Source organism: Pelecanus crispus, chromosome 18, assembly GCF_030463565.1.
Source record: "Pelecanus crispus isolate bPelCri1 chromosome 18, bPelCri1.pri, whole genome shotgun sequence".
NCBI classification, from domain to species: Eukaryota; Metazoa; Chordata; class Aves; order Pelecaniformes; family Pelecanidae; genus Pelecanus; species Pelecanus crispus.
Window position 1 is genome coordinate 548,125 of NC_134660.1, and position 14,813 is coordinate 562,937.

The 14,813-nt window shown below is 70.9% G+C and overlaps 2 protein-coding genes across 3 annotated transcripts; one reads left to right on the forward strand and one right to left on the reverse strand.

The window, feature by feature from the left end:
- The first annotated feature begins 1,545 nt into the window (after window positions 1-1,545).
- SAMD14 (sterile alpha motif domain containing 14) lies at window positions 1,546-6,306 on the forward strand. Its single transcript, XM_075722953.1, has 9 exons — window positions 1,546-1,585; window positions 2,744-2,901; window positions 3,040-3,298; window positions 3,388-3,475; window positions 3,822-3,896; window positions 3,967-4,123; window positions 4,738-4,851; window positions 4,931-5,086; window positions 6,151-6,306. The coding sequence occupies exons 1-9, from the start codon at window positions 1,546-1,548 to the stop codon at window positions 6,304-6,306; spliced, it is 1,203 nt and encodes a 400-aa protein (XP_075579068.1).
- A 1,329-nt stretch (window positions 6,307-7,635) lies between these two features.
- PDK2 (pyruvate dehydrogenase kinase 2) lies at window positions 7,636-13,803 on the reverse strand. 2 transcript variants are annotated; one of them, XM_075722630.1, is made up of 11 exons: window positions 13,686-13,803; window positions 12,351-12,492; window positions 11,282-11,353; window positions 10,842-11,026; window positions 9,715-9,804; window positions 9,338-9,415; window positions 9,156-9,232; window positions 8,981-9,079; window positions 8,752-8,859; window positions 7,864-7,977; window positions 7,636-7,776 (listed from the first exon to the last, which is right to left on the reverse strand). In XM_075722630.1, exons 1-11 carry the CDS (start codon window positions 13,801-13,803, stop codon window positions 7,636-7,638), a joined length of 1,224 nt encoding a protein of 407 aa, XP_075578745.1. The 2 variants fall into 2 exon arrangements, with proteins under 2 accessions (XP_075578745.1, XP_075578746.1); XM_075722631.1 differs by lacking the exons at window positions 7,636-7,776; window positions 7,864-7,977 and adding an exon at window positions 8,213-8,278.
- Between the last annotated feature and the right edge of the window lie 1,010 nt (window positions 13,804-14,813).

Sequence of the window (14,813 nt, forward strand, 5' to 3'; positions counted from 1 at the left end):
GGCCGGGCCTGGGCCGAGCCTGGGCCGAGCCTGAACCGAGCCTGAGCCGGGCCTGGACCGAGCCTGGGCCGAGCCTGAGCCGAGCCTGGGCCGAGCCTGGACCGAGCCTGAACCGAGCCTGGGCCGGGCCTGGACCGAGCCTGAGCCGGGCCTGGACCGAGCCTGAACCGAGCCTGGGCTGAGCCTGGGCCGAGCCTGAACCGAGCCTGGGCCGGGCCTGGGCCGAGCCTGGGCCGAGCCTGGGCCGAGCCTGAACCGAGCCTGGGCCGGGCCTGGGCCGAGCCTGAACCGAGCCTGGGCCGAGCCTGGGCCGAGCCTGAACCGAGCCTGGGCCGGGCCTGGACCGAGCCTGAACCGAGCCTGAGCCGGGCCTGGACCGAGCCTGGGCCGGGCCTGGGCCGAGCCTGGGCCGAGCCTGAGCCGAGCCTGGGCCGAGCCTGGACCGAGCCTGAACCGAGCCTGGGCCGGGCCTGGACCGAGCCTGGGCCGGACCTGAGCCGAGCCTGGACCGAGCCTGAACCGAGCCTGGGCCGGGCCTGGACCGAGCCGTGCGGGGCGGTGCGGGGCCGCTGGCCCCGGTCCCCCCCCCGCCTCTCCCGGCCGCTTCCGGGTTCCTGTCCCCCCCCGCGGCCCCCGGCCCGGCGGGGCCCGGCTCCGCAGCGCCCTCCGCCCCGCTCCGCCCCGCCCCGCTCGCCCGGCCCGGCCCCGCTCCCCGGCGCTTCCCGGGCGCCCTCGGCCCGGCCCGGCGGCGGGAGCGCCCAGGATGCCCGAGGAGCGCGGGTGAGTCGGGGGGGACCAGGGCGTAACCCCCGGTGCGGCCCCACCCGCCGGACAGCGGCCCCGGTACGGCCCCGGTACAGCATCCCCGGCCCCGCACAGCATCCCCGGTAGAGCCCCATCCCCCGGTACGGCCCCGTCCCCCGGTACAGCCCCATCCCCGTACAGCCCCATCCCCGGTACAGCCCCCCGGGTACAGCCCCATCCCCGTACAGCCCCATCCCCGTACAGCCCCATCCCCGGTACAGCCCCATCCCCCAGTACAGCCCCATCCCCCTACAGCCCCCCCCGGTACAGCCCCATCCCCGGTACAGCCCCATCCCCGGTACAGCCCCCCGGGTACAGCCCCATCCCCCGGTACAGCCCCATCCCCGGTACAGCCCCGTCCCCCGGTACAGCCCCCCCGGGTACAGCCCCATCCCCGGTACAGCCCCATCCCCCGGTACAGCCCCCCCAGCGCTGTCCCCTCCCAGTGACACCCCCGCTCCCGGCACTGCCCCCCCAAGCCCAGACATCCCCCCCCCCTCCCGAGACCCCCGCACGGGGGATTAACCCCTTCCCGGCTGCCCTACAACCCCCCCCAGCACCCACCGCCCCCCGGCCCCCCACCCCCCCCAGCCCTGTGCCCCCCCAGCGCTGCGAGGGGACACTGGGAGGGTGTGGGGGGGCGACACGCTGGGGTCTGGGTTCCCTTCCCGCTCCCCCTCGCCCCCCCGCGTGGGGCCCCCCCTCCCTGACTGTCCCCTCTGCCCCCAGCTCGGTCCCACCATGTCGGTCTCCAAACTGCAGGATGCAGATGAGGTTTTCGGTGAGTCCCCGCGGGCCCGTGGGGTGCAGAGCCACCCATGGGTGCTGCCCCCGCGGGCCCCCACCTGCCCTGGGCGTCTCCTGCCCACCAGCAGGGACGGGGGGGGCTCCATAGCTGGGTTTGGGGACACCACGCACCTGGGGACACAGGGACAGGCGAGGGGCACGCAGCCACCTGCAGAAGGGTGCGTGTGGGGCAGGGTGGCACAGGGACACGCGTGGGGCGCAGACATGGGTGTGAGGGTGGGGACACGCGTGAGGCGCAGACACGGGGGTGTGAGGGTGGGGACACACGTGAGGCGCAGACACGGGGGTGTGAGGGTGGGGACACGCGTGAGGCGCAGACACGGGGGTGTGAGGGTGGGGACACACGTGGGGCACGGATATGCAGGTGCGATGGTGGGGACACGCGTGGGATGGGGACACGGGCACGCAGAGGGCGACACGGACATGGGGACACAGCTGGGGATGTGGCCCAGAGCCATTCCGGGGGGCCGGGGTGCGGGGAGCCGGGGTGCGGGGGGCCGCGGCGGGGCGGGGGCTGCTCCCGGCTCTGTCCCCGGGGAGCCCGGCTGCCCCCCGCCGTGCCGGGGCGTCCCTTTGAACACTTCTGTCTGTCCCCCTGTCCCCTGCCCCATTCACCCACATCCCCAACGCCCCCCTCTCCCCGTCCCCCTCCGCGCTGGGGTCCCCTGCCCCTCCTTGGACTCTCCTGCCCCCTCCCCGCGCCCCTCTGTCCCCTCTCCGCCGGGCCGGCCCCCTCCTGCCTGTCCCCACCTCTCCCGTCCCCGTCTCGCTGTCCCCAACCATCCGTCTGTCCCTCCGTCGCTTCTGCCTGGCCTCATGCATCCCTCCCTCCCTCCCTCCCCATCTCCTGGGCCCTCCCCCTGTTTGTCCACCGTCTCCTTTTCCTTACCTGTTTGTTCGTCCATCCGTCCGTCCGTCCACATCGTCCCTCCCTGTCCATCCGTCCTTCCACCCATCCCCTCCTTGTATCTCCTTGTCCCTACCTCTCCGTTTGTCCATCCGTCTCCTTCTCCCCGTCCCCATCCCTCCCTCCCTTCTCCCTGCCCGTCCATCCCTCCCCATCCATTTGCCCACCCCGTCCGTCTGTCCGTCTCTCTCTCTCTCTCTGCCCCGGTCTCTCTTTCACCCCCAGATTTTACCGCTGTGGTTCCAGAGACGCCGCGCCTGGACAGCAGCCTGCAGAAGGCCCGCGCCCGGCTGCTAGCCAAAGGCCGCCGGCACCGGCCCTCGCGCTCCCGCCTGCGAGACAGCGCCAGCTCCACCGAGGGCGACGAGGGGCCCGAGGCGGCGGTGAGCTGGGGGGCACCCTGGGGCCAGGGCAGGGGTCGGGGGGACGCACACCCCGTGGCTGGGGGTAGAAGGGGATGGGGGGCCCCCCAAAGGGGGCCGCAGGGGTTTGACACCCCCCCCATGCCGTGTGCCCCCCAGGGAGCCGAGGGCGATGGCGGCCCCCCGGCCCCCTCACCCTTCTCCCGCAGCGCCGAGTTCTCCTTCGAGGCGGGGGCGGTGCGGCGGGTGCTGGGGGACCCCCCGGCCCCCTCGCCGCCCCTCAGCCGCTACCGGCCCCTCACCAACGCCTCGTCCCAGGAGGGGCTGGCGGGCACCCCCTCGCCCAAGTCCTGCCACAGCTCCGACAGCTCGCCCGGCTTCGCCCGCCGCGACGCCCGGCCCCAGCGGCACAGCGAAGGTGAGGCCCCCCCGCCCCGGTCCGGGGCACGCGGGGACCCCGGCACCCCCCGGGGGGCAGTGGGTGACACCCCCGTCCTCCTCCCGCAGACGACAGCCGGGACATGAGCCCCCCCGAGCCGGCCAGCCCCACCGTGGGGCTCGATAAGAAAACGCGGAGGAAGTTCTTGGATTTGGGGTGAGACCTGGCCCTGGGGGGGCAGGGGAGGGATGGAGGGGGATGGGGGGGAGAGAGGCATGTGGGAAGGGATGGGGGGGATAGAGGAGGGGGATAGAGGGATGCAGGAAGGGGTGGAGGGGGGATGCAGGGAGGGATGGACAAAGGGATGGAGAGGTGCAATGGGAAGATGGAGGAATAGATGGAGGGACAGAACGATGGAGGGATGGAACGATGGAGGGAGGGATGCACGGAGGGAGGAGGACCCTCCGAAGGTGATGGAGGGGTCTCTGCGGATGGATGGCAGGGTGCTGGGGGCCGTGGGGGAGGGGGCACCCCACTCCCCCCCCAACCTGTCCCCCCCCAGGGTGACGCTGCGCCGCGCGTCCTCCAGCAAGGCCCGGAAGGAGAAGGGCAGCAACCGCCTGTCCGTGGGCAGCAGGTGAGGGACCCCCGGGCCGGGGGGGCTGCGCGGGGCCGGCCCCCGGGCCCTAACGTGGCTCTGTCCCCAGGGAGGCGGTGGAGGGTCCCGGCCGCCCCTCGGGGTCACCCTTCCTGCCCTTCTCCTGGTTCTCGGACGGTGCGAGGGGCTCAGCCTCCCCCGGCTCCGCGTCCCCTGCCGGCTCCCCCCGGCACGAGGGGCTCAGCCCCGCCAAATCCGCCTCCCAGGTCAGTGCCCGGGAGCGGGGGGTCCTGGCCCTGTGGGGGGGGTGGGTGCAGGGGAGGGTGCAGGAGCCCTGTGGGGCCAGGGGGCTGTAGAGGAGGCTGGTACCTATAGGAGAGGTCAAAGCCTGCTATAGGGGAGGGTATGAAAGCTCTATAGAGCTAAGACAGCTATAGGGGAGGGTATGAAAGCTCTATAGAGTCGAGACAGCTATAGGAGAGAGTATGAAAGCTCTATAGAGTCAAGACAGCTATAGGGGAGGGTATGAAAGCTCTATAGAGTTGAGATAGTTATAGGGGAGGGGATCAAATAGCTATAGGGGAGGGTATGAAAGCTCTATAGAGTTGAGACAGCTATAGGGGAGGGGATCAAGGCTCTATAGAGCCAAGACAGCTATGAGTGGGGTTCAGAGCCCCGTAGGGTCAGTAACTCTAGGGCGAGGGATCAAACCCATAGGGCAAGGACGGCTTTAGGGGGATCCAAGCCCCACAGGGTCTGGTAGCCCCATAGGGAGGCAGAGCCCTGAGGGCAGGGTGGCCGTAGGGAGGGAGCTGGGGGGCTGCAGGCTGCTTTGGGGGCAGCGGGGCCAGCCCCGCCCTCGCCCCTCGTGCCGCCCCAGGACTCCACGCTGAGCGAGGACTCCCCGCCGCCCAGCGCCAGCCCGCGCCTGCCCGGCCCCACCGCCGCCAAGTGCTCCTACCCCTACCACACCCTGTCGCAGTCCTCGGACGAGGTGAGCCCGGGGGGGCCGTGGGACCCTCGCTAGGTGCTGTGGGGACCCCCCCAGGTAATGCCCGGCCCCCTGTGCTCAGTTCCTGGATGAGCCGCCCGGCGCGGCCGCGGGCTGGACGTGCCGGCAGGTGGGGCAGTGGCTGGAGAGCCTCAACCTGGAGCAGTACGTGGAGGAGTTCTCGGCACATGGCGTCGATGGGCCGCGGCTGCTGCACCTCGACGGGGCCAAGCTCAAGGTACGGGGCTGGGGAGGCGGGTCCCTTCTGCTGGGGCGTGGGGGGTCCAGGTACCCCAACAGTTGTAGGGCAAGAGGTTCCAGGTATCCCAACAGGGTGCCCCATGTGACAGCTCTAGGGTTCTAGGTATCCCAACAGGCTCATCACAGGACGACAGGCTCCAGGTACCCCAAGTGGGTGCTCCATGGGGCAGGAGCTCTGGGTGGGTTCTAGGTACCCCAAGTGGGTGCTCCATGGGGCAGGAGCTCTGGGTGGGTTCTAGGTACCCCAAGTGGGTGCTCCATGGGGCAGGAGCTCTGGGTGGGTTCTAGGTACCCCAGCGGGGTGCTCCATGGGGCAGGAGCTCTGGGTGGGTTCTAGGTACCCCAAGTGGGTGCTCCATGGGGCAGGAGCTCTGGGTGGGTTCTAGGTACCCCAGCGGGGTGCTCCATGGGGCAGGAGCTCTGGGTGGGTTCTAGGTACCCCAGCGGGGTGCTCCATGGGGCAGGAGCTCTGGGTGGGTTCTAGGTACCCCAGCGGGGTGCTCCATGGGGCAGGAGCTCTGGGTGGGTTCTAGGTACCCCAGCGGGGTGCTCCATGGGGCAGGAGCTCTGGGTGGGTTCTAGGTACCCCAGCGGGGTGCTCCATGGGGCAGGAGTGCTGGGTGCGTTCTAGGTACCCCAACCGGGTGCTCCAAGGGCAGGAGGGCTGGGTGGGTTCTAGGTACCCCAACCGGGTGCTCCAAGGGCAGGAGGGCTGGGTGGGCTCTAGGTACGCCAACGGGCTCATCACAGGGTACTTAAGACCTCTTGTCCTAATTGGCTGCTCCACGGGGCAGGAGGTGGGGGGAGGTTCCAGGTATCCCAATAGATGAGTCAAGGAGGCAGACGGGAGGTTCTAGGTACCCCAAGGGGCCAGTGCATGGGGGTTGTAGGTACCTCGGCAAGATAATCCTGATGGGCAGGCAGTGCAGGGGGGCTCCAGGTACCCCAGCGAGCCAGTCCATCGGGCAGAGGGGTGCCGGCACCCCAAGGCCATGGGGAGGGTCGCGTGGCCCCGTTGCCAGCGCCCGGCTGTGCCGGCAGGCACTGGGCGTGGGCAGCTCGCAGGACCGCACGGTGCTGAAGCGGAAGCTGAAGGAGCTGAGCCTGGCCGTGGAGAAGGAGCGCAAGGCCCAGGAGAAGGCGGAGAAGCAGCGGGAGAAGCAGAAGAAGAGGGACCAGGAGCAGCGGCGGAGCTAAGGTGGGGGCCGGGAGCGCCCCTGCACCCCCTCCCCCCCCACAGCCCCCGGGACACCCGGGGGGCCGCCGGCTCCGGCACGGGACATGCTGCCGTGGCCAAGGGATGGCGGCGCCCGGCTGAGATGGGTACGGAGCAGCACGTGCCCCCCACTCCTCCAGCCGCCCCCCTCCCCACCTGCACCCCTACACCCCACGGGCACAGTCTGGGCCCCCACGGGCCCCTTTTCCGGATGCAAATGGCACGTTGGATCCCCCCCACCCCATCCCGCCACCCCCCCGGCTCCGAGGGGGTCACAGCCACCCCCTCGCCCCAGCTCCCCCGGCACGGTGCGGCACCGGCCGAGGACAGTGCATGGACTGACCCCCCCCGGGCACGCACACCCCCCCAGGCGGGGCGCGGGGAGCGAACACTGACCCCTCCCCAGCCCCGAATACGGCGCGCCGGGGGACACCCCAGGAAATAAAAGGGTATCGAGGGCCAGTGCAAACCAGCGCGACCAGCGTGAGCCTGACTGGGATGGGGATGGGGCTGGGGGGCCAAGATGGGGCAGGGGGAGCTCTGTGCCAGGCTGGGGGGGCAACCGGAGGCAGGGGGACAGAGTCTGGGCACCCACCCCAGGACCCGGCTCCCCATTCCCGAGCCACCCGTGTCCCCACGTGCCGCCCCGCAACCGCACCGCAGCAGCCCAGGTGACCCCGGGGTGGGTAAACTGAGGCACAGGGAGGGGTGCGGTGCCCGGGACCCCAAAACGCCACGCCAGGAGCTCGGTCAACATCCAATTTACTGACAGCGGGGAGGGTTGGGGGGCAGGGGAGGTTCCCGAGCACGTGTGGGGAGCCCACCCCGAGGGGGGCACACGCCGGGGGGAACAACTCAGTAGTGCAATACCAGGGACGGTGCAGGGAGCTGGGGTGGGCGCAGGCCTGGTCCCCCCCACCCCGTCAGGGCTGGGGAGGCAGGGAAGTGCTACTGGTCATACTGGGAAGGGATCTGTCCCCCGCTGCCCCTGGGGTACCCCTGGGGTGCACCCCCTGGGGGTGAGTGCCAAGGGGGAGGAGGGCAACAGGGGCTCTACCTCCTCCACGCTGCTCCAACGCTGCCCCCAGCTACGTACCTAAGTGCCACCAAGGCAGGGGGGGTGCTGGGACCCCCCACCCCACGGGGGACCCCCCCACCCCACGTTTCACACGCTTCCCGGTGAGCCCCAACAGCCGCGGCGGCGAGAGGCAGAAACGGGACCCTAAAACACCACACTGGCATAAAACACCCGGGGGGGCCCCAGGGGCGATCGACAACCTGGGGGGGGCTGCAAGCCCCCGGGGGGGGCCCTAGGGCACGCGGTAGGTGGAGGTGTTCTTGGGCTCGGTGCTGGGGACGCACCAGTCCCCCGCCTCCTGGCTGGCCTGGTAGTGCCGCCATGCCGACTTGTTGTAGACCGGCAATCGCTCCACCGAGTCCGTGGACAGGGCCTACGGGAGACACGGGGGGCTGGGGAGGGCCCTGAGACCCCCCACCCAGAGGCCATGGACCCCCCGTCCCGGGGGTGAAAGACCCACCTTTAGGTAAATGACGGCGTCGGTGCCGAAGCCCTCCATGGAGAAGAGCTGCAGGTCCCCCTGGAAGTACTTGGCATAGAGGCGGGAGATGGGCAAGCCGTAGCCAAAGCCAGCCTAGGGGTGGGGGGAGATGGGGTGGGGGGTCCCCAGTGCTGGGGTCAGCACCCCCAGGGGACCCCACGCCTCCCCAGGTAGCACCACGCGCACCCACGAGCGTCCACGCGCCACCTCCAGCGGTCACCACGCCACTCCCAAACCTCCCCTAGGCACCCCAAAATGTCCCCGTGCCACCTCCAAGCACCCTCAGGCCACCCTCAGGCATCCCAAAATGTCCCCGTACCATCTCCAAGCATCCTCATGGCACCCTCAGGCACCCCAAAATGTTCCCGTGCCACCTCCAAGCATCCTCATGGCACTGCAAAATGTCCCCATGCCACCTCCATGCACCCTCACATCACCCTCAGGCACCCCAAAATGACCCCGTGCCACCTCCAAGCATCCTCAGGCACCCCAAAATGTCCCCGTGCCACCTCCAAGCACCCTCAGGCCACCCTCAGGCACCCCAAAATGTCCCCGTACCATCTCCAAGCATCCTCATGGCACCCTCAGGCACCCCAAAATGTCCCCACACCCCCACCAGGCACTCCCAAAAATGTCCCCAAGCCACCCCCAAATATCTCCAAAAGTCCCCATGCCAAGCCCAAACCTCCCCATACCACCCCAGGCACCCCCAAACTTCCCCATGCCACCCCCAAAGCACCCCCATGCTACTCTAGCCACCCTGAAATGTCCCCAGGCCACCCCCAAATGTCCCCAGGCCACCCCCAGCCACAGACTCGTGCCCTGTCCCCCATCCCCGAGGGCTGGGGGGGCCCCCATGGCACCTACCAGGGGGGCCCCCCCGGTGCCCAGCTGCGGGGTGGGAGCGGTGGAGTACAGGTAGCTGAAGAGACGCTCGATCTTCCGCAGAGGGACGCCCATGCCCCGATCAGTCATCTGCAAGATGCATTTGGGGGGTGACAACCCCGCTCCTGAACACCCCCCCCGCCAGCATTCAGCGTCCCCCGGGCTGGGCGGGGGGTCCCGGCGGGGACGGAGCCGGTGGTCCCGCGCGCACCTTGATGGAGAGGTCCTCCTGGCCCAGAGCCACCATCACCTTGATGGCCGGCAGCCGCGGGCTGTTCTCGTGGCTCTCCACGGTGGCTCGCATGGCGTTCTGTGGGCACGGAGCTGGCTGCAGTTTAGGGGACCCCTCCCCAACCTCCCTCCCACCCCGACAGGGCTGGGGTTACCTTGAAGAGCTCGAAGAGCATGTGGTAGAGGTGCGAGGGGACGTAGACGATGCTGATGGGCTGCTGGGAGTTGCTCGCTGCAGGGAGGGGAGTAGCTGTCAACGTCGTCGCCCTCCCCAGCCCCAAACGAGCCGCTCGAGAATCCCCCCGCTGCCGCAGGGACCCCCCCAGCCCGGCCTCACCGTTCACCTCCTCGATCTCCAGGTCGGGCGAGGACATGTAGTACTTGTCACACAGGAGCTTGGCCATGTTGTAGGCGTCTGCGGGGGAGGCGGAGGGATCAGCACCCCCAGCACGAAGGTGAGGGGAGGATTTGGGGCCCCCTTCCCTCCCCCCCCCAATATTTTCCATTCCTACAAATCCAGCAAGTTTCTGGGGTCCTCTGCGGTGACCCCAAAGCACAGGGGACTGTGGACACCTTGGCTGAGGCCTGCCCAAACTCATGACAGGGATGGCTCCCAAACGCACAGATCCTGGGGTAGGGGGGAAGATCAGGGGGACCCCCCGCCCCAATTCGTGTCCCCCCCATCGGGGCAGGAGCCCCCCGGTCCCCACCGACCTCTCACCACGTTGGCCACGCTGCAGTGCGGGTCGATGCTCCCGATGTGCTTGGGGTGCGCGGGGTTGGTGCTGCCGTCGAAGAGCAGCGCTGCGGGGGGGACGGTGAGCAGCGGGGACCCCACCCCGGCCCCCCCCGAGACACCCGGGGCCACCCCCACCGCCCCCCACCCTCGGCTGTGCCCAAGGCCGGGCGCACCGCCGCTCCCGGGGCGAGGGGACACGGGGGGGACACGGTGGGGACACGGGGCACAGGGACACGCGGGGGGCAGCTGAGGACAGGGAGGGAGCCCTGGGGCAGGGGGGGACACTCGGGCAGTGGGGGGCACTTGGGGCAGGAGCCCAGGGGCTGGGGGGGGATACTTGGGGCAGGATCCCTGGTGGGGGACACTCGGGGCTGGGGGGGACACTCAGGGAATGGGGATGCTCGGGGCAGGGTCCCTGGGGTCAGGGGGGACACTTGGGGAATGGGGGCACTTGGGGCAGGAGCCCAGGGGCTGGGGGGGGACACTTGGGGCAGAGGGGGACACTCAGGGAATAGGGATGCTCGGGGCAGGAGCCCGGGGGGAGACACTTGGGGCAGGCGGGGACACTTTGGGCAGGAGCCTGGGGGCTGAGGGGGAACACTCAGAGAATGGGGACACTTGGGGCAGGGGGGGGACACTTTGGGCAGGAGCCCAGGGGCTGGGGGGGGACACTTGGGGCGGGGGGGGGGGACACTTTGGGCAGGAGCCCAGGGGCTGGGGGGGACACTCAGGGCAGGAGACCTGGGGGGACACGCTCGAGGCAGGGGGGGACACTCAGGGAACAGGGACACTTGGGGCAGGATCCCTGGGGCTGGGGGGGGACACTTGGGGAAGGGGGACACTTGGGGCAGGGTGGGGGGACACTTGGGGCAGGATCCCTGGGGCCGGGGGGACACTCGGGGAACGGGGATGCTCAGGGCAGGGTCCCTGGGGCTGGGGGGGGACACTTGGGGCAGGGGGGACACTCGGGGCAGGGGGGACACTCGGGGCAGGGGGGACACCTGCCTGGGGGGGATGCCCTGGGGGTGCGGGATGCTCGGGGCCGATGGGGACACTCGGGGCAGGGGGTGCCGGGGCAGGGGGGACCCCCGGGGCTGCTCACTGTGCTGGTTGATGAGCATGCGGATGGAGATGCGGCTCAGGTAGAAGCGGTCAAGGAAGTACTGGATGTTGTGGTTGGAGACGGGATCGTCCCCGTAGGCCTCCTTGTACTCGATGACCCCCTGCGCCATGGTAGGCACCACGTCGTTGTGCCGGTTGCGGATGGTGACCAGGGCGCCCGTGAACCTGACGGGGGGGGACGGGATGGAGCTGGGGGGCACCGGGTCCAAGCAGAGCCCCGATCCAGGGGCTCGAGCAGGGTCCGGTGGCACCAGAACACCGGGGGCACAGCGGGGTGCGAGGCAGCTTAGGGACGCAGTTTGGGGACGGTGCAGGGTGCCAGGGTGCCGCCAGCTCCCACCAGTGGGAGTCTGGGAGAAGGTGACACCCTGGGATCGGGGACGAGGGGCGTCACGGCCACACCGTCACCCCCCAACTTACTGTCCCAGGGTGGTCTGGTCCTCGGGGTCCCTGTCGAGGAACTCCATGATGTCCAGCAGGCTCTGGACGTACCTGGGGAAGGAGCCGGTTACCCCCCACCCAGAGCCCCCCAAAGAGAAAGGGCACCCAGGGGACCCCAAGCCTGGGGGGCACAGGGTGCCCCGTGGGGCACTGCCCCACGTAGGGAGCGGGGCTCAGCACCCCCTCCCCCAGGACCCCCTCCCAAAAAGCTTCTGCCCCACAAAGCCACCCGGTGCTCGGCTAGGGGCCCAAGCTTGTCCTGCTCTGCTCCCAGCACGGTGGCCCTTGGGGACACGTGGGGACGCAGCCCCCCCGACGGGGCGGGGGGCACAAGGGTCACTGCAATCCAGGGTCCCCGCAGGAGGGCTGCGGGGGTGTGACACGGCCGAATCCTGCTCCCTGCCTGCGCTGGCAGGGCCAGGCAGGGCTGGCAGGGGCTGAGGACACTACACAAACAAGGCATCACGTGGCGGCACCGGGAGAAGGCTCACGCTGCCCGAGCTGGCACGGGGACATGGCGCTTAAAGGGACACCCAGAACACCCCCCGCAAGGACACGGACCCCTCGGTCATCAGGGCTGGCTTGGCCCTTTTGGGGCAGGAGGCTGGGGCAGGACATGGGGGGTGGCACTGGTGACCCCCCCGAGGTCTGGGGACACTTCAGGGCCCCCAGCCCCTGCCACCTCAGGGCACGGTGTGGCACCAGCTGGGTGCTGCCCTGCCAGCCCCCCCATCCCCATCCCTGTCCCCCCTGTCTGGCTGGGAAAGACAGGCGGTGGTGGGACCCCCCAGGCGGCGGTGGTGGCAGGAGTCGTGGTGGGACCCGTGGTGGCACCCGGGTGGGCGACGGTGGTGGGACCCCTCTGGGTGACGGCGGTGGGACCCGTGGCAGCGGGACCCGCGGTGGCAGCAGGACCCACACAGGTGACGGCGGTGGCAGCTCCGCACCCAACGGCGCGTGGGACCGGGCGGTCCCGGGGGCTGCAGGAGCGCTGGCGGCAGTGCCCCCCCCACCCTGGGACCCCCCGCCCCGGGATCCCCCACCTCACCAGCTCTGCACCAGCTGGACGGAGGGGGTGCGCAGGACGCGGTCCGGCAGCAGGTTGATCTCCTTCATGATGTTGGAGAGGCGGACGGGCAGCTCCTGCCGCAGGAAGGCGAAGGAGGTCTTCTCGCAGGCATTGCTAGAGCCTGGCCGGGGGGGACACACATAGGGGTGACCCCCGGCTCGATGCCCCCAGCCCCAGGGCCGGCTTCGCCCCTGCTGCTCCGCTGGCGGGGGCCGGGGGGTCCTGGGAGGGCAGGAGCAGGTCCCTGCCCTCGGCTGGAGGAGGCCCTGGGGGGCACGGCTGAGCCCGCTCGAGGGCAGGATGGGTCCCAGCGCAGCCCGGTACGGCCCAGAGCGGGGCTGGCAGCCCCCCGAGGGTGATTTGAGGGGACGAGGACCCGGGCCGCTGTCAGGGCCGGGGACGCCCAAACCAGACCCTCAGCCCGGGGTGCGGAGAACCCCTGCCACGGGGACGCACTGAAGCGTCCCCAGGACAGAGCCGAAACGTGAGGAGGACTCGAGGGGGGGTCCCAGCGCTGGGGACCCCCAGGGCGCAGCCGCCAGCCTCGGCCCAGGACAGTGCGGGGGGGACGCGGGTGAATTAAACCCCCCGGGGGGGGACAGGAGGGGGCCGGGACGGGTGACAGCGATGGGTGGGGGCATCTCCACCTCCCTGGGGCGATCACCCGGGGTGTTTGTTTGGGGGGTACCCGTGTCACCCACCCCCGGGGTGCTGGGGACCAGGCCGGTATTTCCCCGGCTGCGGGGGGGGGGCCGGGGGGTGCAGGGGAGGCCCAGGCGGGGGTCCCACGGGTTACGTACCCGGTGGGGACAGGAGGTGCCCACGGGGGTTCTTACCCGGGGTGGGGGGGCAGTTACCCACCCGGCCGCTCCGGGGGGGGGGACGGGACTGCCCCAGGCGGGTACTGGCCCGTGGGGTGCAGCACCCCGCTGTGGGTGGCTATGGGGGGGAGACACCCCCCCGCCGGTGCGTGTCGGGGACCAGTCCCCAGCCCCGGTTATTTACCCGGGAGCGGGTATTTTCCGGCGGGGGTAGGTGGCGAGGAGACGTATTTACCCAGGCCGGGGAGCACCTGGGGGGTTCCCCCCAAAATACCCGGGTACCGGCGGGCTGCGGCTACCCAGGCCCAGACACCCACGGGAGCACCCACAGCCCCCCCCCCCCCCCCCCCGTGTTTATTCCCGGCGGGGGTGTGGACGCCCCGGAGTGCGCGCAGGCCCCTCCCCGCAGCACCGCCCCCGGGCCGGGTGGATTTCGGGAGGGAGGTACCGGGCGTACCCAGCCGCGGCCGGGGGTGTCGGGGCGGGTATTTACCGAAATCCAGGAACTGCTTCATGGAGAGCGGCGACGGCGAGAACTTGCTGAAGTGCTCCACGTAGGTGGGGACGCCGGCCAGCGCCGCCCGCTTGCCCAGGCACCGCAGCAGCCGCATGGCGCCCGCGGCCCGCCGCGCCCCCGCCGCGCCGCGCACAAACAACCCGCCCCGCCGCCAATCGCCGCCCGCCCCGCCCCGCCGCGCCGCCAATCGCCGTCCTCCCCGCCGCCAATCGCCGCCCGCCCCGCCCCGCCGCCAATCACCGCCCGCCCTCCCGCCGGCCCCGCCCCGCCGCTAACCCCGCCCCGCCGCCAATCACCGCCCGCCCTCCCGCCGCACCGCTAACCCCGCCCCGCCCGCTAGCACCGCCCCCGAGGGCGGGGAGGCCACGCCTCCCTCGCCGCTAGCCACGCCCCCAGCCACACCGCCCGCTGTAACCCCTTCTAGCCCGGAGCGGATCCGCCGCGCTTAACCCCTCGCTGCCCGGGGGGGCTGAGCCCGCGCCGGCATTACCCCCCCATAGCCCTGTGCTCCTGGGGCGTCACCGCCCGTACCCCCGCCCACCTGGGGTATTACCCACCGCCCCACCTGGGGCATTGCCCCCCATACCCCTGCCCCACCGGGGCATTGCCCCCCGTACCCCCGCCCACCTGGGGCATTGCCCCCCGTACCCCTGCCCCACCTTGGCTATTACCCCCCGTACCCCCGCCCACCTGGGCATTACCCCCCCCGTACCCCCGCCCACCTGGGGTATTACCCACCCCATACCCCTGCCCACCCGGGGTCCGCCCTCCTGCCCAGGGAATGTCCCTGCCCTGCCCCAAACCCCCCCTTTCCCCCCAGCTCACCCCCATCACGCCTGCGGCTGTGACATGGGGACACAGAGCTTACAAATCCCAGAGCGAGGCTTTATTGGGCCCCAGGGGGGCGGGGTGGGGGGAGCAAGCGGGGGCCCGGGGGCGCAGGACCCCCCCAGCCCCCAGTACCGACCACGCTCCGGGGCTCCACACCGAACCACGGGCCAGAGACACGGAATAACTTAACCCCTGGGGCAGCGTCCGTGGGGGGGGGGGACAGACCCCCGGGGGGACAAGGCTGGGGGGTGGGGGGGACACGGCCCCACGGCT